The sequence below is a fragment of the Oreochromis niloticus genome, linkage group LG2 (genome assembly GCF_001858045.2).
Source record: "Oreochromis niloticus isolate F11D_XX linkage group LG2, O_niloticus_UMD_NMBU, whole genome shotgun sequence".
Lineage (NCBI taxonomy): Eukaryota > Metazoa > Chordata > Actinopteri > Cichliformes > Cichlidae > Oreochromis > Oreochromis niloticus.
Genome location: NC_031966.2, coordinates 25774675 through 25798312, shown reverse-complemented (window position 1 = coordinate 25798312; position 23638 = coordinate 25774675). Strand labels below are relative to the sequence as shown.

Here is a 23638-nt window from a genome sequence, read left to right as displayed (position 1 = left end):
AGAAAGTGAATGGGGGTGTGGTAGGGGGGAATGAACAGACAGGTAAACCTTTTGAACAGAAGGCATTTTCTATTTATTGATTGGCAGTTCCCATTTGTCTATAAAGATACAGTATAAAACACAATCATAGTTAAAGATACAAATCCAATTTTATCAGTCTTCCCCATAATAATAATAAAAAAATCAGTTAAATACAGAATATTATTATCAGAATTATTATAAACCCATGCAAATGCCTGAAACAAAAAACAACAAACAAACAAAAAAGCAAAAGAAAACAATCATTATTAAAAGTTATGATATATTATTTGTTTTTGCTGCATAAGTGCTCTTTAAATAATCGAAATGCTCAACCCAATGAGTAAGGAAGGGGTTTTTTGGGAGGGGGGTCTATGTTCTGCCATGAAATGACATTAAAAATTGGAATTCTGTGAAACAGAACAGAAAGACGACATATTTTATATTAAGATGAAATTAAAAAAAAAAAAAGTTATGGGTTACTGGCCCACCAGGCACAGTGATTTTATGACTTTACAATGAAACGTATAAAATGAGATGTATTATCGATCGCTTTCAGAATTCTCTACAAAAAAAAAGTCCCCAACAACTTTCACGATATTGGAGCCGAGAGGTATGCAGCCCCCAGTGGACATAAGAAACTCATAAAATAGAAATTCAGAATCAATCACCTCATGATTGTGTACATTCATAATGCACATTTGGTCCCCGTATTGCACAACTGTAAACACTTCAGTATACCATTTCAATGCTAAACTTCTTACACGGTTTTGGCTCATCTTGTGATTAGAATAAGGCACAGCAGCTGTGTGAATGTCGTTTTCATAGATTGTTCTGCAAGGCCTCATCAAGTGTTACCAAGGCCATTCTTCAGCAGTGTATTGGTCTGATTTCACATTTGGCTTTTTTTTTGTTTTACAAGTTCATTGTACAATAGACAATAGCCGTCTCTTCCCCCCACTTCAATACAGAAACACACACACACATACACACACACACACACACACACACACACACACATACACTCACACTTAATGTTTGATTGCACTATTGCACTGTTAATCTCCTAAAGAGCTGTCTCTCCTCTCCAGGGCTTTGTGAACTGTAATTATTCCACTGTCACAGACTTGGCCAGGTTTCTGGGAAAGTCAACCTTTAAAAAAAACAAAAGAAAGTTTGTTATAACAAATTACACATGATCAATGAATTTAGCTGCACTGTATAACTTGTTTTTTAATAACACATTTCCCAACTCATTATATTAGTGTACATGGTAAAACAATTGCATCCTGGTAAAGATGTGCCATAATAAGGATTTGGCTATAAATGTTATACATGTTGTGATCATGGACTGTAAATAAAGAGTTCACAATTCTGACAGATAAAGTCTGTCTGCACTGTGGTGAGTAGGGAACATGAGCTGCCTTCTTAGTAAACTAAAACATTCACAAGGAAAGAAAAGATGAATAGACACAAGCAGAACCAGAGACATGGACAAAGCATTGGTATTCATGGGCACCACTATCCCTAAAGCGTATATACAAGCTTAGAAGAACACATGCTGGCTGCCATTACTGTCTTTTTCAAGGAATACCTTCCCCCATTAAAGCCAGACAAGGCCAAATTCTGCACATGTTCCAGCGGCATGATTGTAGCATTAGAAGTTTTGTAATCATTTTAAATCAGTTTTAAATCAGACGAGCAGAAGAAGTATCTTAGTGTGTTAGTGTGGAATTGAAATGAATGTGTGACAACATCAAATCCACATGCAAATAGATTCCACTGCAAGCATTTGAAAACCAAACAACAGAAGCACACATTACATTCGTTGAGTTTGAACAAAATGAATATTGCTATAACATCTGATATTAATATCAATGTGTGATTACTGAGGTATTAAAAACATCGCAGTGACTGTGCGTGTGTTTTGCTAAAACAATGCCCATTATTAGTATTTATTTATATCTATTATATATCTAAATATGCGGATTTGGTCATGATGATTTCTTTATTCCTAGGACTCACGTCAATAATCAAACGAACAGTTGTGTTGAATACTTACGTCATATCCTCGGAGGACAGCCAAGTGAAATGACATAAGCTGCAAAGGGATGACGCTGAGGATACCCTGCAGGCAGTCCACTGTTTGCGGCAGTTCGATGGTCTGGTAGGCATTCTTAGTCAACTCAGTGTCATCCTGGCAACAGATGATGATGGGCCGACCCTGATGAAGACAGACATCGAGAGGGCAAGAATATTAATATCACTCTGTCTGTCCACTCATTTCTGTTGTACTTGGGACTTTCAAAATTTAGTATTTGTGTGTGTTTGTTGTACTTTGAGTGTGTGCTTTGGGTCGGATGAGTAAGATGTGTTTTGTCAAAGACCTACCGATCTGGCGGTGACTTGCTGCAGAGCATTCTGGCATTTGGTGTAGCAGGCGTCCCTCATGATGATCATGATGACTGGCATGTGTTTGTCAACGAGTGCAAGAGGACCATGCTTCAGCTCCCCAGCCAGGATGCCCTCTGAGTGCATGTAAGTGATCTCCTTAATTTTCTGCATCAGAATAAGAATAGTAAAACTTGTTTAGTATGAAGATTAATAGTAAAAATGAAGATAAATTACAGCACAGCCAACATTCCTTGCATGGTATGAAATCTGTGTGAGCAACTTTTTCTCATGTGGTTTCACTTTAATTTTAGTTTTCCTCAAACTTGTTTGGATTATATGATAGTTAGACATCTTCTGTTCTGCTTATGTGCTATTTTCAAGGACAGTACTGTTGCCCATCAGCTACACCTTTACACTCTTTGCATCAGGGACCAGCTGATCATACTGAAGCAAGCCCACACAGCTATCAGCTTGACAACAAATATCCCAGAAATCAGAATGACATGGAGATGCAACATCACCTCGGCAATGAAAGAAATCTGATAGTGGCAAATAAGATGTTAGGGTGTTCATGTCAGGTGACAGGAAGAAGATTAAAAACATCTAAAAACAACTATCAGTGAATCTTAGACAAGGAAACACCGCAGACGATGGCACAGAAACTGCAGAGCCGGAAAGGCATGTGGACTGTCCATGGTTACAAGGCTGGCAGCCGAAATGTAGATGGGGACATCAACAGAGCCAGTGCTGAATGATTTCTTCAACAGATCCAGCATGCAGTCACCTACTGACTACATTTATAAGCAGTCACTCGGCAATGACACCTTCACTAGCACAGACCACCTCACTGAACAAATGAGGAGGGTACATGCAAGTAAAGGATGCACAGTGACATCACCCTAATGGCATAACGCAGAGCTCCAGTCGTCCCAATCCTGTGGACGACATCCCGCCTGGTTTCTGAGTCAAAGGGGGCTTTTATTAGGGACCTGAGCAATTACAGTACTGGTGGGTTACTTGGACAGGAACACTAGACTGGCTCTCTACAGGAAGTGCCAGAATGGGCTCTTTTTCATGCAGAGGCTCTATTCTTTCATCATAAATGGCACAGTGTTGATGATGTTTCCCGAGCCTTTGATGATCAGACGTTTTTTCTGTGTTGTGCTAAATTAGAGCAAAAGGCTTGACGGTGCATGATATGAAAAACCTCAGTAAACTTGTTCAAACTTGGCTGAGTCTTGTGGGTGGAATTGGACTGTCTACATGTAGTAGCAGAGAGGAAGCTGTTGTCAAAACTCCTCTGCATCATAGACAATGTTCCCTTCCCTCTACACAGTGTTGTGGTTAGCCAGAGGTGCACATTCAGCCAGAGACTAATAATGACTAAATGCTCCACTGAACATCACTCCTATGGCCATCTAGTTACATAACTTCTTTTAGTGTTGCCATTTAATTGTTTATAATTTTGTTAATCATTATTTAGAATAGCTTTTATTTCAAGAACTGTTACAAAACAATTTCCCTGTATCGATTATATAACATGTCCTGATTCCTAATTCCACTGTACTCATTTTACGACTAATATTATGGCTTTTTGTGTAACTCACCAGTGCCCCCTCCAGGCAGGTGGCATAGTTGAAACCTCGGCCCATAACCAAAAGAGACCTTTGCTGATACAGTTCATTGGCAATGGCCTTGATCTTCTCATCCAGGGACAACACCTTCTTTATCAGTTCTAAGAGAGTAAAAGAAAGATGAGTGAATGATGCATTAATTTTATTTAGCTTGTATCTGCACATCTAAGTACTTCTTTTGAATCCACAAAGGCCTTTTTGTAAATTTTGTTGGGGTACTGACCAGGTAGCATCTTGAGGCTGTTGATGATCTCCTCTCTTCTCTTCTGTAGGGAGAGTCTGTCCTCACTCATCATCAAGCCAAACATAATGAGTGACACAAACTGACTGGTGTAAGCCTGGATAAGACACACACAGAGAAACACTTTATAAGCCCCCCTGTGCTGAACAATGAGAAAGAACACACCAATTTAGAATCGGACTCAGGGAGGAGCAGCCATCTGCCGCAACCGGTTGGGGGTAAAACCAGTCGAGACAAGCATAGACCATAAACCAGCCATACCTTTGTGCTAGCCACTCCTATCTCAGGCCCAGCATTTATGTGGACTCCACAGTCGGTTTCTCTGCAGATAGAGCTGCCAACAGTGTTGGTTACACCAACTGTCAGAGCGCCCCGGTCTTTGCAGTAGCGCAGTGCCATCAAAGTGTCTGCTGTCTCTCCTAAGGAGCACAGAGAATGAAAACATATGTTCATAACGTGCAATTAAACCACAACAACGTTCCTGTTTTAGGAAAAAATGAAAAGGGCATTGAACATGGACAGGTGTCACACAGGAAATTACAGTGTAAATAAAGCTTTTCTTTCTAAAGCCACTTTCAGGATATGTGTCTTAGAAAGGAGGATAAAAAAGTGCTATTGTGCATCATTGTCACCTGACTGGCTGATAAAGAAGCAAACATCATCTCTGAAGACAGGTGTGATACGGTCCAGGAAGTCACTGGCCAGCTCCACCATGACAGGCAATTCCGTCAGCTCCTCCAGGATCTGTCTGGTCTGTAGAGCAAGTGAGTAAAAACAGTAGATTAATTAACACTGCTACACTCCATCCATACAATAATTTAATTCTTTGAACCAGACTGTTACTAATGATTGCCTTCTTTGGTGCAAAATGACATCATCAAGCATATACAAGCTAAAATAGTGATGTAATTGCTGTACTCACAGCCACCGCAGCGTGGAAACTCGTGCCACAGCCGATCATGATTAGCCGTCTGCAACGCTTTATTTCTTTCAGGTGGTCCTTCAGCCCCCCGAGAACAACTGAGAGAACAGAAGGCAAAAAAGTTAGACCTACTGATCACTCACTGCATCACAACTAATGTCTGTCATACACTGTAGTGCTCAGTCATCATGCATTTACCGCCTGCAGTTATTAAATATTGCATTTTAGGAGGTAAATAGGGCTCATAAAAACAAGGTTTTTACTGTAGCAATCATAACATACATGTTTTTATATCTGAGAGTAATTTTCTTTAAAACTTCCATTTATATTAGAGAGTTGTGGGACATGCTAGAACGTAGGACTGGCTATCAGTTCACTAGTCACCTTTTTTGGTGTCAAAACAAATGCGGCCCCTCATCGTGTTGACTACTGACTCCGGCTGCTCAAAGATCTCCTTCTGCATGAAGGCATCGAAGTTTCCTGCAAAGGACAACAGGAGCATACATTACCATCACATTCTCTGACGCACTGTGACATGCTGAATGCTTTCCTAATAAGAAGTGAGACAGGAAATAAGGATGCATGGAGTTTGTCTTGTGGCCTTGTTTGCACTCATTCGGCCAGCAGAGGGCGAGCATGTGTAAGTATTGACTTAAATCTGCTGCACTGCATGCACAGTATTTGCAGTTTGAAATTCGCTACCTAAGAGCCACAAAGTAATTTCAAATAGTTTCTGACCTTTCATGATCTGCTGCAGCTCCATCTGTAGGGTCATGATAGCTCTGACTGGGTCTTCGCCGGCCTGCCGGTTCATTCTGTGGATGGAGAGTTTCCCTCCGGTCACTACTGCTATGTCATCATCCTCCATGTACAACACCTTGTTGGTGTGCTCAATGATGGCACTGTGGGTAGACAGAAAAGTTTGGGGAAAAAGAAATGAATGAGTAATATAAATTAGTAATATTATGTTTTTGCATTTTGAGTTACATAGAAGAGGCCTCACCTAGCGTCAGAGGCAAAATAGAACTCCACAGCCCTGCCATCCCCCACAGAGTTGATGTTGCTGGAGCTGTCAGCTCGGTTGCGAGTGTTCTTCTCATGGACTTCCTCCTTGTGGTGAGCTGCAGGTCAGAAGTCAAAAATCAAGATTCAGTGGCATGCTCCTGTTTTTGCCATTTAGTCTTTGTACTAATTGTAGTCAACATACCCAGCCATTTATCCTTGTCGTTATTACTTATTATGATTCAAGCAAGTTCCTCTTAAGACTAGCCCTATCTTGGATTTTGTTTGCTTCTGTGGAAAGAATGGCTTACTTAATAATATCTTGGATTTTATTTCTGTATCCTTTGATTTTCATTTCCCAAACTCTTGCATGTACTTCCCACCCAGTCTGTTTCACAGTATTTCACTTTGTTTATTCATTTGTGGTTTGCACGTTTACCTAATGCGCAAAAGTTGCCCCATTTGATTACAGCGAGGAGACACAAATCCCTCTCGGGCTGTGTCAGGAAGGGCATCTGGTGTTTAAAAAAAAATCTGCAAAAGGAAACGTGGAGCTACCTGCTGTGACGACCCCCTTGTGAATAAGGGAACAGCTGAAAGTCGCTTTTATTCAGCAAACATTAAATTCTCAGCATTAGAAACCTGCACATTGCAAAGTAGAGAAATAGAGTTGCTTTGCAGCTCAAAAAGATACTGTTATTTTTTTTATTGCAAATCAAAAGATTCAAAAGTATGTAGAGACACAAACTAACAAACAAAACCCCCACAAAATTGCTGGGGGTTGCTGAAGCCCCACACAAAGTGTTTATGCAGGGTGAAAGAGTGGTTTCCATCTGTGAAGTCTTATTGTGTACCCAAGACAGGGTTATTTGCAGAGGGAAACCATCCTCCTCCTCACATTATACACATACTCTGAGTCTACTCAGAGTATGCATTCATACCTCTACACACAAATCAGCCTATAATTTGTTAATTTCCAAGTATATCTGACTTTTTTTTACTCATATCTGTCTGTTACTTTTCTAAGATGAAGAGGGGCCTGCTAAGGCTGGGATGTTTTCTAATCTTGATATGGTTTTTTTTAAAAAGGAAAATTTTATACATTCAATGTGAAGAACAGACAAAGTGAAACACAGATTTTTGTACTCAATATGTCTGGTTAATAAATTAATCTTTGCCTTTCAGTTAATCTGGGGATATAAATTAGAGTCACTAAATTTAGAAAATATCTTATATGTAATGGTATATTTAAATAAACGACCCAAAAAGGACTTATCACTCCATTTTGAGGTTATTTAAAACACCACACTAAGCTTTTCAGTGCCCCGGAAGAACCTCTGCCTTGAACTTTGGACGCCTTCATTAACAACCATAGATAGATAAGATACTGCGGACACAGTCTACAGAAAGAAAGAAAGAACACCAGCAGGGTGGTGTGATCGTAGCAGCTGATGATTTCTTTCTAACATTCAATATCTGGACATTTAAAAAAGATACTTCAACTTTTAGATTTAGACATTCAAACTGTGATCACTTTGTAACACGTCACTACATTTTTCCTCTTTCGTTCCCTCCACTTTCTGCAGGTTCTGTGGCTGAAGGGCTGTGTGAATTTGTGCCAACCAATCACTGTAAACCAATGTAAGCACCTGAATCATCATGCCAATTTAAATTCAAACTGACACCTGGCTACACTAAAATGTAGTTTGTCATAGCCAGGCAAGTAATACCAGTCCAGCATGCTTCTCCATCTCTCATTCAGCAGCAATGACTGGGAGTGTCTAGATGAGATCAACAGTGGTTTTTAACAAATCCCTGTTGTGGTTTGACAACGCCTGACAAAAGCTCTATCAGGATCACTTTATTTAAAATGGGATTATTATTCAAACTACAGTCATTTATATTTAGCTCTGTATCCAGGATCTCCCTGCTCTTTCGTGTGCCGCTGTGGAAAGCACAAAGTGGGGAGAGCAGGAACAGCAGCAGGAACAGCAGCAGCAGCGAGACCCCCTCACAGAACAGAGGCATCAGTCACAATAATTAAGCCAGAAATAGTGAGAATACCGTGAAATTGAGGAGTTGGGGTGGAGGTGCGTCTGCAAAGCAGCTTGCAGAGGCTGCAACTGTATATAGCCCCAAACTATATTAAATAGCACAGCACGTATGAGAATTGCAAATGGGAAAGATCCACATCAGCTGAGCCATCAGCTGATGTGGATCAGCAGACCTGATATGGCCGGCTGAGCTTCACTCCACAGCCTGGCAGAACTCACGCTCAGTTTAAACATTGGAGTTATTCTTGCTCATGAAGCACAGGGACTAGTGGTCAGTCTTCCCGCTGCTCTCACTGGACTGGGGTTTTTTAACAGTGGACACTCTATCATGTGAATACGCCACTTGAATCAGTGAATGCACCGGGGTGGGTGGTTTCAAAAAGTTTGGACCCAAACTGGGGAATTTTGTTAAACTAAATGTTTCTCAGGATGTCATTAAATTTCCAAAACATCATTGCCGTTAAAACTTGACACAAAGTTCCCCTATTACACTGGAAGAAATGTTTTATTTTATTATTACTTTACAGTAAAAAGTGGAAAGCTGGTATTACTTTGACAGTAGCTGGGAAAATCATTTTGAGAGTGTGGGGTTGTTTCTGTAGGCTATACATCAACCAATCTCTATACCTTCTTTAAACATAAACATAGGCGTTATATCTTAATTTGACTCTGCCCCAAATACACCGTCCTGCTGCTATAAATACTAACTAGTGCATCTTATTAGTGGCTAAGAGCAAGGCCTAACAAATATTTGCTCCAGTATGAGTTTGCTCAGAATGACAGTGCCAAACTGTCACAGAAAGTATTAAAAATGTATGAACTTGGAATATTTATATCGAGGTTTAGCAAAATTAAGTCGGACTGACTAACCTTGGGACTGAGAAACAAACATAAGTAAGAAAATGCTGCTAATGGTTTGGGTTTTCCCCTCATCCTTAAATGAGCATTTAAACTTGGTACTAGAAACATGAAGAAAAACATTTTCAAGCTTTAAATTGATTATAATTTTACCACACAGTTCTCAAGATGATTCTTAAGCAGTGATGAAATAACGTTGCTTAAAAAAAGGGGGAGAATATTTATATTTTAAACTTCTCGGCTCTGTTATAAAAAAGCAAATTGCTTCAGGGGGACTGTCCCATTCAGTTGAAACTTCCTTGAACAATAAAACTATAACTGCTTCCTTATAAAGGTCAGATATCCAGGTGATAACCAGCAGGAGTGAGATCATGTTAGATAATTTCATAGACCATTTATCTTGACTTTCCAAATTTTTTATCATGTCCCACTTCTCTATCGTGTAGTAAATCTTCATATCTACAGTTAGACTCTAGACGGGCAGGTTTAGGGTGCAGTGTAAGTGAATATGGCACTGAAAGAGGAATAGAGCTCACCACTGTTGTACTGCACGGGGATGTGCTCAGTCAGCAGCTCATGCTCACTTCGCACACCGATGACCATAGGACTTCCTCTCCTGCCAAGATAAGAATGAAGCAGGTGAAGGAGAAGAAACAGAATGGAGGGGGAAGGGGGGGATAAGATGGGAGAAGGATTAAGTTTCACATTCACTGTCAGATCCAATCTTGTGATGCTTTGTAGGAGATGACCTGGCATTCTTTATTATAATACTTCTAAACAAAGCAAAACATTAAAGAAATCTATTAGTTAGTTCTTGCTTATACTACTGCTAATTCAGTATGTTCAACATTAGTCCTCCATAATTTATATATATTTTCCAAGAGTGCTTGACAGTTCCTGGAACAAGTCACTGGATCCGTATTGGCCGTTGATGCCATGTGGCCGTCTCCTATTGGCTCAGGAGGCAGAGAAAGTGTAAACATGTATCACAGGTGGGGGAGGAAGGTGAGAGGACACCAATCTTAAAGCAGGAGATACCTTTACACGCACTCTAGTGATCGCAGTGCAAACAGTATGTCAAAACAAAAGCGCTTCATTGTGAGTTAAGGATCTGTATTCTAAAGGCCTCTCCTTACTTCTCCTCCTTCTCTTGTCTGCATCTTTTCTCTCTGCTTCGCATGTCTCTGGGGCTGTGTTGACGTAAGCCCGATGGTTGTTTTAAGAGGCGTGGGGCTTGAAAATGGAGGATTGCAAACAGAAACATGTGGTGGCCATCCAGTACAATATTGTAGTTTCGCCAAAGGAGGGAGAGATGGGAAGAAGTGAAGTCAACGGAGAGCCTTATCACGATAACGCTAAATCACACCCAGCACACCCTAGCATGTATGGCATGCAAGCATAGCAGAATCAGAGGGGTGTGACGTTTAACACAACAGCATCTGCATGAAATGGTGCTGGATCTACTTTTGGATTTGGTCCGATTCAGTTGTGTTACAACCTCCACTGCAGGCTTAAAGGCACAACAATAAAGTGCCTGTTACAGAGACCGGTGAGGCAGAAAAATGGCGCAATGATACACCGTCAACGGGGTATGACAGGGACTTATATTAAAAAAAAGACACGAGAGGAAATGGCAGAACAAAGTCCCAGAAAGGTGGTGAGAGTAAAAGTTTTGCTGTGAAGGTCATCCATGATGGCAAAGGGTGGGTGGTGTCTAGCATCACTAGATAATTGAAAACATTCCCTTTTTTTCCCTCTGTCTTGGCAGACAATGCTGATTGTTAAACATGTAAACCACAAAAATACATCAAGTACAGCCAATGACATGCGTTATACTGATATCGGCTTTCAGAACGCAGGCGACAGCTGAGACAGCAGAGATTCCCGAGCGCCAAGAATTCATCTTAAAAACACGGCGAGATTTTACGCCTACTTCTCATTTTGCCGCCCTCCTCATTTCTCTCTTCCTTATTAACTTACTCCAGTGCGCGGCCTTTTCCCCGATCTCTGGCAGGGTCACTGAACCAGGAAAGGTATGAAATAAAATGATGAGACGCAATTAACCTGGAGTTTCATGCGACCCAGGCACATTTCCTGAAGCTGAAATGCGAACCCGTCTTTGTTAATAAGTCATAGAGAAGGTGGCCTAGGGCCAGGGGCCCAGAAGGGAGAGGGAGGCTCTCAATTCAGTCTCTGGTCCTAAGATGCAGATTGTACTGACTCATATAGCCGAACAGGAATTTCCTCAGCATATATATCCACTATTGTAAACAAACGAAGTTCCAGAGTCCTGTCATAGTAAATGTAAGCTCAGATAAGCCACGACACATAAATCTAAGGAGCCTCCTAAAATTATATTGTATTGCTTTATTGTGGTAACAACAGGAATGAGTCACTCCCATTAAGTCTGGTTCATTTATATATTCCTGGGCGGTATGTGTGGAAGACAGTGTGTGACTGCGTGTGCGTCAGAGCGTGCATACTAACCTGGTCGCCACGGCCTCTCCGGGGAAATGACGGCTTTTAAACACGAGAGCAAAGGCCCCCTCCTATAACACATAAAAAAGCAGAGGAAAAAGAGAATTCAGCTAAGCTTGATGAAAGAATTCAGTCCAATAAATGATGAAGAAACAAAGGGTGAGAAAGAAGGATAATAATAATAACAACAAAATAAAAAAAAAAACATCTTGAAAAGTTAACGTAAAGGCAATTAACGATTCCAGGAAAGTGTGGGACATTTGAGAGACACTGAGCACAAACAAATGTTTCTCCTGGCCCTGTGGGGTTTCAAACATGTGCGCATTTGTGTCTGTATGTGTGTAGGAGGGGGGATGTTAAGGTACAAGGTGTGTGCGTGTGTGTGTGTGGGTGTGCGTGTGTGTGTGTGTGGGGAAACTGGGGGGGGTTAAAAGAAATAAGACCCCTATTGTACAAGATCAGCTGTGTTTCGAAAGGACTGACTTCAAGGCTGCCTGTGGTGGTTATTGAAGCCAAACTGGCTGAGTGTGTGGCTGTGGTGGTGAAATAGGGGGTGGGGGTTGAAGGATGGGTGGGTGGATAGTGGGTAAGCAAGCACTCAGTAGAGGGCGAAGGGATGGTGTCATGATCCGGGATTTTTTTAGTGGGTATCTCAACCGTCTGGTTCCCATTACTCAGAATGGCTGCCTATACTTCCTCTGTTCTTCTACTCCGTGACGCTATTAAAGCGTTACTCACATGATTAAAAACTGACACTCTTTTTTCATTTTCTTTTTTCCCTTTTTTCTGTGACTAATGATGTCACTGATGATGCTGTTCAGGCGGTTGCCATAGCATGTGTGTTTGTAATGGAGCGTGTTTTTTAATGGGCAGGAAATTTAAGCAATTTCACACCAAGTAAAACAAGTAAATGAGTGTATGACTGTCACGGATACACTTTATGACACTCGGTGACAGTCTTTTAGCTTTCACGGTTACCAGCAAACTGGCTGTAAAACTTTTCCACTGCTTTAACTGAAGCAAAAATTGGAGAAGAAAGCAAAAGAGTGCATCTGTGAAGCCATAAAGTAGGTCAGTGTCCATTGCTGCTACAAGAGCAACTCACCAGCTGTTTAATCACCCGCTCTACTAGCTTGGAGAAAGTGATGCTGTCATTCTCTCTGTTGTCATAAATATATTTGATCAGCTTCGGGATCACCTCTGTGTCTGTCTCTGACTCAAACTCGTAACCTTTGTTGATCTGAGGAAGGCAAAAAAAAGAAGTTAATATTAATATAATAATTGAATCCACACTGTTGATATCTCATCCTCACTTGCTTTTCATCCAGTAAACTGTTTCTGTATTAAAAGCATTTAATGAATGCTCCAGCAACACCCGGGACTGTACGCATGCTCAGTAGCTTAGAAACCTCAACAGAATTAATGTGAACAGATTGTTTTGACTTAAGATTTATTTATGTAGACAAAAATTAGAGGAAAAATTCAATCCGATTTGTAACATCTAGTATCTTAATACATACATATATATTTTTTCTTTTATTTGCTTAAGCGATGTGACAAACTGACTACCAAACCCAGCAGCATCCACAATTACAGGTTATAAGAGTGTCATAACCAGTGGCACAAAAGGCAATGGCAATAAGGCCTGTAGCACAAGAGGTGCGTTTACGTCAAGAGGATTTTTTCTAATGAGATGATGACGTACCAGGTACTTCTTCAGCTCTTTGTAGTTGGTAATGATGCCATTATGGATGACGACAAATTCTGAGCAAAAACACAAGAGTGAAAAGATTATAGAAGATATGTAACTGCCGCACCTTTAGGGCTAGACGACGACAATGTTAAGTGTGCACTGAGGCAAGTTTAACAGGCTCCTGTTACTGAACGAATGCTAATTTACACAAAGCACTGGGTTTAAGAGTTGCTGAATACTACAATCAATACAAGGTGGAGAAAGACAGAAAAAAGAGTACGAACAAGTTCAAAAACATACATTATTATAATGACAACAACATAATAAGACTTCTATATTTTCCAAACTAATTTTGAGTCAGTTTTGTAATTTTCTGTCACACTCTGATGAGCACGTTCCATGCCAAGGTACATAACTGACACACCTATACACGTGGCACACTTCGGACAAACGTGTTTGTTTCACTTCATGAATGGAAGGCGTGTGTGCCAGTGCATTAAAAAAGATATTCAGCATAGCATGGTATTTAAATGCTTTCTTTTTAATGCTTTATTATTAAGCTTAGCGTGAAATGATTTAAGGCACGAGAACTATGGAGTCGAGTCCACGTTTTTTTCAGGGAATCAAAATTTAATATGTGTTTCATTTAAACCATTTATTTAGTTTGCTGGGCATGGGTGTTAAAGCAGCAGATGGAAGAATTTTGAGGGAATTTGAAAACAGACAGCCCTCTCCTCTTTGTTCTAAGCAGCTCTGACAAAATAAGCAAAGAGGTCATTTGCATGTGCTTCACGTGGAAAGGAGAAAAAAAGTTCTGACGCCACCCTGGACGTGAACCCAACTTCTTCCATTTGGAAATCTCTAGTTAACCCTCTACAACAGAGATGCCAAACTCATTTTACATATGTACACTTTGATCTGAAGCAGGCCAACCGAGTCAAAGGTATTTAATGAAACATTTAATACCCAACATGTTTTTAACGTAAAAAAGATAGTAATCTCATTACTCTTAATTATAGATGTAAAATTAGAGAAAAGGTTGTGGTAGATTATGCCCAGACTGACCTGTATTTGGAAAACACATAGTTTTAGTTAGTTCACCAGATTATTTTCTCTATAGTAGGTAGTGAAAAACAAGAACTTCTCTTATATTTAGTAGTTTATCTATTACATTATTAAATTTTTGTTGTGTGAATGGCAGTGGGGAGCTCTTTATGGTAGGAAAAGATGCAAAAGTTATGAAAATACAGTTAAAAGTTTACTCCTTCACATTTTCCAAAGCCTTCCAGGAGGCCAGATTGGAGTCTATATCTTCCTTATGTCTGATATCCTTGCTCTGCAACATTAATTATTCGTACACCTGTTTAGACTTTCTTGCTCTTTATTCTATGATCTGAAAAGATCATGTAAAAGCATAAAAACCAGCCCCAGAGAGGGGCATGATACATGGATTTGTTTTTCAGTGACTTGCTCTCTATGAGGATCCCATAAATGCTTTGTGAGTATATCTTACCATTATCCTTATCAGAGCGCTGAGGATGGCTGTTGAGGGCGCTCGGCTCTCCGTGGGTGGCCCATCGGGTGTGAGCGATGCCAAAGTGTGTGCACAGTTCTTCATCAAGGTTCAGCGAGTCTTTCTCTGTACAAGCAAAAACACAAAACCAGCCCTGTTACTGACATGACGAGAATTCAGATGATTTTTAAGCTTGACAAATGTCAAAGTTTGTTCAGAATTCCTTCAATTGTTTTGTACTTTTAAAGAGGACAATGAGGAGGTTTTAGAGCTAATGAGAACCAAGTGAACAGACACAGAAAAAAACACAAGAAACCCACTGTAAAGCTCCTCATCCAGAGCCTTGACCTTCCCTGTCTTCTTGATTAAACAGATGCTGTTATTGTTTTGGTCACTTGTTGTCTTGCTTGGGCCATCCACAGCAATACCTGTTAACAGGGAGAGAGGGTGGGGGTGAGGTGTTAACTCCATTTTTCAAACAAAAAGGCAGCAAACAGTAACCTGTCAAAATGATGTGTTTAGGTGAGAGGCGCTCACTATAACAATAATGCTCACCACAAAAAGACATTAAAGATTTTAAACATGAGTTGCAGCAAGATAAGTTTGGACAATCAAAGCGGCTTGAGATACAATACATTATTATAGGAGGTACTATTTCTGATTTTGCATGTGTGTGTGTGTTTTACAATGACCTTCTGTTGCTTCATCCTGCTCAAACAGGATGAACAAATACAAGCATGTGTTTGTATGGGTGTGTTTTTTGTGTGGGATACTACAGAAAAGCTTTAAGTTAGATGTCACTGTCAAAGGATCATAGTGTTTTCCAACCCAACTATCCCAAACATGGCATGTTTCTCTTTAATGACGGAACTGCAGCTTCGGATCATGCTTACAGACGACAATAAAATTCAATGACGAAATTCCCTGTTGACTTAGTGGTTTGATGTGTAGCAGGAGGTGGAGGAGGAGCTCAATCAAGGTGTAGAAAAACTCAGAGGTTGGAGCAGAAAGGCAGAAAGAAAAACACACCTTTGGAAACTGGTGGTATTCCTGTGAAGGCTGCTATGATATGCCAGCTGAGGGGGAAATTGTTTTGATGGAAATTACTGGAAAGAGTCCCAGAAAGTTGATTCTGTTCATCGGGATGTAGCATTTTCAGATGAACAGAATCAACTTTCTGGGATTTCCTTATCTGGGTGATTGGGCATGTTTCGAGACACCGGAAAGAGTGGATTGTTCCCGATGACAAACTTGGAAAATCTTTCTTAGGAATTTGGAAGGTTGAAATAAATTTAAATGATTAACAGGCAAAAGATTTTATTTAAGCAGTGTCTGAGTTAACGGTGATACTTTCGTTTGGGCTTTAGAAGTGTTAATCTTCATCACTGTCACTGCAGGCACAAATGCAATACTTTTTGTACTTAAAGACTTCATGCTTATGTAAATGAAAACATTTCATGATGTTATTAAGTAAACTATAAAATGCATCTGTGTGCTTATAGAAGAACATTTGACTGCGATAGGAGAGCTAGTCCACATACTCGGAGCTCGCCCTTGCACAAGCAGCTCTAAGTGTTGACTGGGCAATAAGTTGGGGCCGGTGGGCTGTAGTAATAAAGTCTGTAGGAGATTAGTGCAGTAGTAACAATGTTCATATCCTTGAGAAAGAGGATACAATACAATACGATAATATTCCTCAGCTTTAAAACGCAATAATCACTCAGTTGTTACATCTCTCGAATTTCATAGTTGAATCAGAAATTATACCAAGATTCCTCATATGCAGGCGAATGCTGTTTTCTAGGACCTTATGTAAGTGATTAAACCTGCTGTGTCATTCAAAGAGTCCAAAAAATCTGCAGTCATATCAATCTTCAAAACAACTAATAGGACCTTCAAGTAAAGCACAAGCAGGTAGGCTGGAAGATGAGGAAGAGGATCTTTCTGCTAAGTATGAGGCTTACTTAGCAGATAAGGGCTGTGTCTGAGGCCAGTTTGATCTTGGTAAATAGTAAATGGAGTGATTCTTTTACAGTGCTTTCCTGCTCTCCCAGAGCACTCAAAGGCAGTTTAAAAGAATCCAGTTGTAAACTGCACAAATACCACTTTTCCTCATCTTCGTGCAGCCTGTAAGTAGGTGAAGTCGTGTCAGATACTATTATCATGTGGAACCTGAGGCTTATGTCGTTATTGTCTAAATAGGTTTCCTCTGGGGCCATAAAGATGGTATCGATAGCAATACTGGTACTAGTTTCGGAAAGATATTAGTGTTGTAGGGTTCATACGTTGTTTCTATTTTCTAAATTCAGAATGTGGTCCAGTAAGATGTGTTAATATTTATTTATTTTTAACACAGAAGTTGACCCAGAGTCTTCAGAGATGTGTTTCTGTTGTGTTAACTCATTATTGTGGAAAGTTAAAACCACAGTGGTTATTAAAATGTGTTCAGAATTTGCAAATTGATGATGATCTATCTTTTAAACCATGACACTGCTTTCCCCTACAGCTGCCTTTAGAGGTTGAGAGGATTGGTACTTGTATCAGCAATACTGGCACTGTATTTACCTGGTTTAGGAATAATAGCAAAATGAATGACATCACTACCAGCTACAAATGCATGTAGGTCAAATATGCTTTTAGAAGGAAAGCCGTGCTGACACGTCACCTATCTCACTTTGCTAAGAGTTACAGGTATCAAATGCTACACTGGTTCTTCTATACTTGAGAGTATTTCATTTCTAAGTTAGCCTACATGTGCTGGAAGCAGTTCAGTGGATGAGACTGTGCCTTTATAGAGATCATAGTATTCACTGCGTGCCTGCAAATATTATAAACAAGGGTTCAAGAGCAAATCATGATATATGTTTATGTATTGAATGCTTGATTTCATTTGCAGGAGCATGATATACAGGTGAGGCCAGGGAGAACTAAAAGCATCTGTGGTGTGTGTGTGTATACGTGTGTGGGTGTGGGAGTGTGTGGTAACTCTGTGAAGTTGAGTGTCTTACCTGCTGAATCGTACCCTCTGTACTCCAGTCTCTGCAGTCCCTTCACCAGCGTCTCAAATATCTCCTTTCTGGTGCGAGGCACTCGGTAATTCAGGTAGGCAAAGATCCCTTTTAGAGAAACAGAAACAGAACCTCAATCCTCTGAGAGGCTCAACGCTGCATTCAGAGTTGAAGCTGCTGTCAAAGTTCATTTAGTTTAGACAATTTATTAGGAATACTTCTTGCAGACAGCACCAAGAAACACACAGTGGATAGAAAACATTATCTGGCGTGTTTCATTAATAGGTCATTAATAAAGAAGATAAAGCTGCAATAAAGATTCACTATGACCTTCACCACACTTATACTGCTCTACTTGGTATGAGCAAGTCCAGGAATAATAAACATCCGAGGATCTTTATTTTTGAATGTGCGACAACGAGTCTGTAAGTAAAATATAGTATAAGGACTTGTTGTAAGGTTTAGAGGATATGTCCTCTGAAGTGGTGGAAACACGACGGCGTGTGTGTGTTTGCAGGAATGTTCCGGGCAGCTCTGCTCCCGCAGGCACACAGCTGGCCATTGACGGACAAACATTGCACGCAGTGTTGTAGCAGCCAGGTAGAGAGGGTAAAGTAAAACTCCTCCAATATCGGCCTCTTTCTTGCAGGCTCGGGGTGAGGCCGGAGAACTGTTAAAGATTTACTTCAGGCTGTAAACGTTCTTCTTTAAGAGTAATAAAAAAAAAAAAAGTGTGAGACGCACTATCACCTCAACGTTCCCGGGACGCAAAGCGGATGGCTGTGAATGAAACAGACCGATCTTTTAACAGTTGGATGACTGGTCTAACTACCCTGCCCTGTCCCTCACACCCGTCAGTAAAAACACTGACACGTAGCAGCTGAATATGAAACTTTTCAGGAATCCACACAGAGTCGAAAACAGAGCTCAAACTAAGTTCAAAGTGACTACATAAAACTCTGACAATATGACACGTCTGCCAGTATCTTGCTTTGTAACTTGCGTTTAAATCATCGGTAGTTTTACTGGCCACTCTCCATCAAAGCAACTCCCGTGCGTAATTGCCGCAACCTTTCCAACATCTTTCTGAAAAGGGCAAATTTACGACGATAAGTCTTACCGCACATGGTTCAAGTTTCGTCCTCGCTCCCGCACACGGCTCCTCTGAAAAATGAAACAGAACGTTTGTAATTTCCCGATCGAAGTGATGCTTCTACTGCTTCGACATTAAATCCAGACGGACTGCGCTCTGCAGTTCACTCCGCCTCCGTATTTAACTACTGATTCCTGGAGAGACGCACCTCCTCTAACACCTCCCCTGTTGCCTGTTCTGTTAACGCTGTCCTGGTGTCGGACGCAGGTGCTCACTACTTCATCAGTCGAAAGATGGGTGAACTTGGTTTTATCCCAACCCACCTGCCAGCGTCAGCCGGACTCAAGAGTTTGTAGACTTTGACCACAGTGTGAATAATAATAATGGCTTTTCTCTTTAGTTATGCATTTGGGTAAGGTGGGGCCCTGCTTTCTCTATTTCAGTTTTAACAGTTTTCACAGCACTTCTGGTTCTGAATGAAGAATCAGGCCTTCACCGATCACTGAAGCATGCAGGCTTTAAAAAAAAAAAAAAATCAATTTGTTAATCGATATCTATGGAAAAACGAATTGATTTAAATCCAGACTAAGCATTTTTAAACAGGGATCCGTTTACAACCACGCATTACTCTAAAATGACGTTTGAATTTGCTGTACTTATCCCCGAATTAGCAGAAACTCAGGACTCAATCGGCACAGTTCGTGATAACCAAGTGTTTGAAAAACTTGCATTAAGCACCTTTGTGTAAGGGTGTCTACTTAAAAGAAGCAAAAATAGAACATTTTTAGAAATGGTGATTCATTCATTCATTCATTCATTCATTCATTAATATGGCATGTCAGGAATGTATTGTATACATGCTTCAGAGATCACTGCTAGCGTCCATTGTTCTTTGTAAAAAAACAAAAAAAAAACAACTTTTACTTCCTCAAGCTAGTTAGTTCACCAGATTATTTTCTCTATAGTAGGTAGCGAAAAACAAGAACTTCTCTTATATTTAGTAGTTTATCTATTACATTATTAAATTTTTGTTGTGTGAATGGCAGTGGGGAGCTCTTTATGGTAGGAAAAGATGCAAAAGTTATGAAAATACAGTTAAAAGTTTACTCCTTCACATTTTCCAAAGCCTTCCAGGAGGCCAGATTGGAGTCTATATCTTCCTTATGTCTGATATCCTTGCTCTGCAACATTAATTATTCGTACACCTGTTTAGACTTTCTTGCTCTTTATTCTATGATCTGAAAAGATCATGTAAAAGCATAAAAACCAGCCCCAGAGAGGGGCATGATACATGGATTTGTTTTTCAGTGACTTGCTCTCTATGAGGATCCCATAAATGCTTTGTGAGTATATCTTACCATTATCCTTATCAGAGCGCTGAGGATGGCTGTTGAGGGCGCTCGGCTCTCCGTGGGTGGCCCATCGGGTGTGAGCGATGCCAAAGTGTGTGCACAGTTCTTCATCAAGGTTCAGCGAGTCTTTCTCTGTACAAGCAAAAACACAAAACCAGCCCTGTTACTGACATGACGAGAATTTTTACTTCCTCAAGCTCCAAAGCTGCAGGTTTCCTTACATTTCTTCCCTTGTAGGTGTAAACCCTACTTACTTGGATTCCTTAGAGACCTTGTGGTCATGACCACAAGGTCTCTAAGGAATCCAAGTAAGTATTAAGTGTAAGTAAGTGTATTCGGACTGGACCTGCAGTCCTAATCCCGCCTGATTGCACTCCGGAACTCCAGTATTTCTCAAGTGACTCAAGCAAGTTCCTGATGAACCTGCGTTTATAGTGAAAGGTGACAAGTTCAGTTCTTCAGAAATGACCAGGAGTGGCTGTCTTTTGAAATGTCAATAAAGCTTTACATATTTCTGCACTTCTCTCCACGTTACGAATAATGTAAGGAATAATCAAGATTAACAAAACAAAACAAAACAAAAAACAGATGCTATCCCTGGGCATATTTACATCAGTTATCCATAATTATGTAATTTCTTGCAGAAACTGAGATTTTAGCACATGGCCAGGCTGAGACAATGTCATATAGAAGTATCAGCATCTTGCCCAAAGATACTTCGGCATGCAGACTGGAGCAGCCAGGGATTAAACCACCAGCCTTTCAATTAGTACATGACCTGCTCTATCTGTTGAGCCACAGGCGCCCCAGCAGCTCAGTTTGTTAAAAAAGTTAATTGTTGATAAAACTCTTTTTAGATTAAAGTTTGTATTGGTAACAAGAAGCATTCAGTTTTCAACCAATAAATCATCAAGTTGAGCAAGAAGAACTTGGTGGATGAATGACAACGCTATCAAAACACAGCCTCCATGATGTGGGTAATTATGCAGTTAAATTGTATTCATATGGAAAAAATGACAGTTTATTTGGTGGGAAAATAGTTCTTTGTGCATAGATCCTCACTTCCATGAGTATGTGAGTAATTCCTGTTGTGTTATGTGGCCAGAAAAGTAGTTTTACTAGTCCCTGTCATATAAATATACTTGGATGAGTTCTTGCAACTGTGTGGTGACCACCTGGTGTAATGGAAACGCTCTAATTTCTAAAATCTTTAAAAAAAAAAAGAAAGAAAAAAATCAACTTTAAATTATTTACTCATTTCACAACTGCCCAATAATTCAGTTTTATTCATTATCCATCCAAACCATCTAAGTACTCACATGGCTGTTTCAGTGCTTAGGTTATGTTACCATGGTAATAAGGACAAAGTTACACTGAAACACCCTTCATGAATAAAAGTCATGCATTTACTGTAACTTTTAAACTCCTATCAGTTTTATTGCTCCCACTGCTTCTAGTTTTCTGTGGTGCAAAGGTCCTCCAAGTGCTCCTAACTGACTCCAAGGCAACATTAATTGTTAATGAACATAATAAATGAAACGACTGACAGGTTTATGTCGATTTATGTACAATGTTATTTAGACGGAGAGGCAGATATGAACGCTGCTTATCTGTGCCCCGGCATGTAACTCGGTTGCATATGTATCAAAAGACACGCAGTAGGTAGTGTGCATGTGTCCATGGAAGAAACCCAGTTAAATTAAAATCCCAGACTCAGAGAAGTATGAAAATGGGTGTTCCTGTGTTCCTTCTGACCACATCATATCCACAGTCCATGGCTACTTTTAAGGAATGTGTGACGGTCTGGCCAAGTCACACGCCTCACCTCGCTTTTTCCAAACCCCATCAGCCCACACTGAGGGAGAACTATTTTGAAAATGATGTTTAATTGAAGCCTATTGCGTACAATCCTCTTCTCTTTTTTTTGTACTGTCTGCCAACTCATGTCAAGGTGTGCTGCTGTAGAAGTTCGTGAGTGAGAATCAGTGACATGAGCCAAAGAACCACATTCCTCCCCTGGCTTAAGGGATTAATAAGTATAATTATGTGTGCAATTTGACACGGTTATCCAATGAGATTCACCCCAAAGATCAAAGGTTCTTTAATGACTACAACAATGTAAAATGATGGGCACAAGGTGAGGTTTGGCCCCAGCTTCAGTCAAGCTTCAATTCATTTTCACATTAAGGGTTTGAACCAATAACCCTTTAACTTATATTTGTCTAGTTAGTCAGTCTGTGATTTATTGATATTTCACTGGTGATTAATACCATCTAATTGTCTAAGTGTCAGAAATATTCATCAGGCCACACCCACATAAACCTAATAGCCATAAAAAATACCATAACCTTAAAACCGTATAAAAACAATAGTAAAACAACAATCATAAATCATTAACTGAACCTATCTGGTAGAAAATGCATGATATGCAATGTTGGCAACAGTTCTTGTAATTTATAGTGTAATATTAATAAAGTTTGTGTAAACATTAGTAATGATAATACCTATATCACGATAACGATAAGACCTGGTCAGTAGCCAACTCTTAGAGATAAATGAAAACGAAGACACATCAAGCTTTGGGGTAGATTACATAAGGAAACACTGCAGCATGGGTAATGTGATTGAGATTATAAAATATGATGTACTTTGGTCAATTGCACAATACGTGTCTTGGGTATTAAATTCTTCATTTATATCAGGAGATCCAATAAATGATTCATCTCTACTCTTATATGTTTTGCTTTGACACGCGAACACACACAGCCGGGGCTTCGTGGAAATGCTTAAAGTGTGCCAGACATCGACACACTCTCTGGGCATGTACAGGCTCTGAATGAATGTTCGAGGTCTGAGTACATCAACCGGATGTGGTTCTTGTGTATTGACCAGCTAAGTCTGACTGTTTCAGACACAGTTTGTAGGGGATTCTCCCCTCACATCTGTTTCGAGTTAGATCCCGGAGGCCAGTACAGGAGGGCCTAACAATCTTTGTGGGGGATGGCAGGAAAATAACTATTGAACTGCACAGAAGAGACCAACAGCATGAGGGCCTGAGGCTGGAAGCTGGCTTATAGGAAACAGGTAGCTACTGTAGATCCCTCTTTCTTTGATTTGTTTTCCCTGAAAGCACAAAGAACACAAAGAAAGAAAAAAAAGCCATATATATATATCTGTATATAAAACCCAGAAGAACTGCATGTCTGACATTTGTGTCCTGTGTTTTACTCAGTGTACAAACAGGAACACTATTATCTTTTATACTGCCTTAGAAAAGGAGTGTAGAGCAGTAAACGGAGAGCCTTTTGGCAATACAGAGGTGATTCAGCTCTCTGCTGGAACCAATATTCAATCTTGATAGTTTAGCAGGGAAGTGAT

At 40.1% G+C, this 23638-nt stretch overlaps 1 protein-coding gene across 1 annotated transcript; it reads right to left on the bottom strand.

The window, feature by feature from the left end:
• Positions 1 to 49: 49 nt before the first annotated feature.
• gfpt2 (glutamine-fructose-6-phosphate transaminase 2) lies at positions 50 to 19169 on the bottom strand. Its single transcript, XM_019367027.2, has 20 exons — positions 19117 to 19169; positions 18936 to 18979; positions 17816 to 17923; positions 15128 to 15235; positions 14808 to 14933; positions 13307 to 13365; positions 12707 to 12841; positions 11611 to 11672; positions 9660 to 9739; positions 6213 to 6330; positions 5948 to 6111; positions 5594 to 5689; positions 5210 to 5307; positions 4920 to 5040; positions 4549 to 4706; positions 4270 to 4384; positions 4020 to 4147; positions 2410 to 2577; positions 2081 to 2242; positions 50 to 1171 (listed from the first exon to the last, which is right to left on the bottom strand). Exons 2-20 carry the CDS (start codon positions 18940 to 18942, stop codon positions 1127 to 1129), a joined length of 2058 nt encoding a protein of 685 aa, XP_019222572.1. The 5' UTR covers positions 18943 to 18979; positions 19117 to 19169; the 3' UTR covers positions 50 to 1126.
• Positions 19170 to 23638: the final 4469 nt, after the last annotated feature.

Excerpts from the sequence above, each read along its gene's own strand:
- gfpt2 (XM_019367027.2), bottom strand. Across the intron at positions 15,236-17,815 it reads CAGAGGGTACGATTCAGCAG|GTATTGCTGTGGATGGCCCA; the intron begins GTAAGACACTCA and ends CCCTGTTAACAG. Across the intron at positions 14,934-15,127 it reads TCTGGATGAGGAGCTTTACA|AGAAAGACTCGCTGAACCTT; the intron begins GTGGGTTTCTTG and ends TTGCTTGTACAG.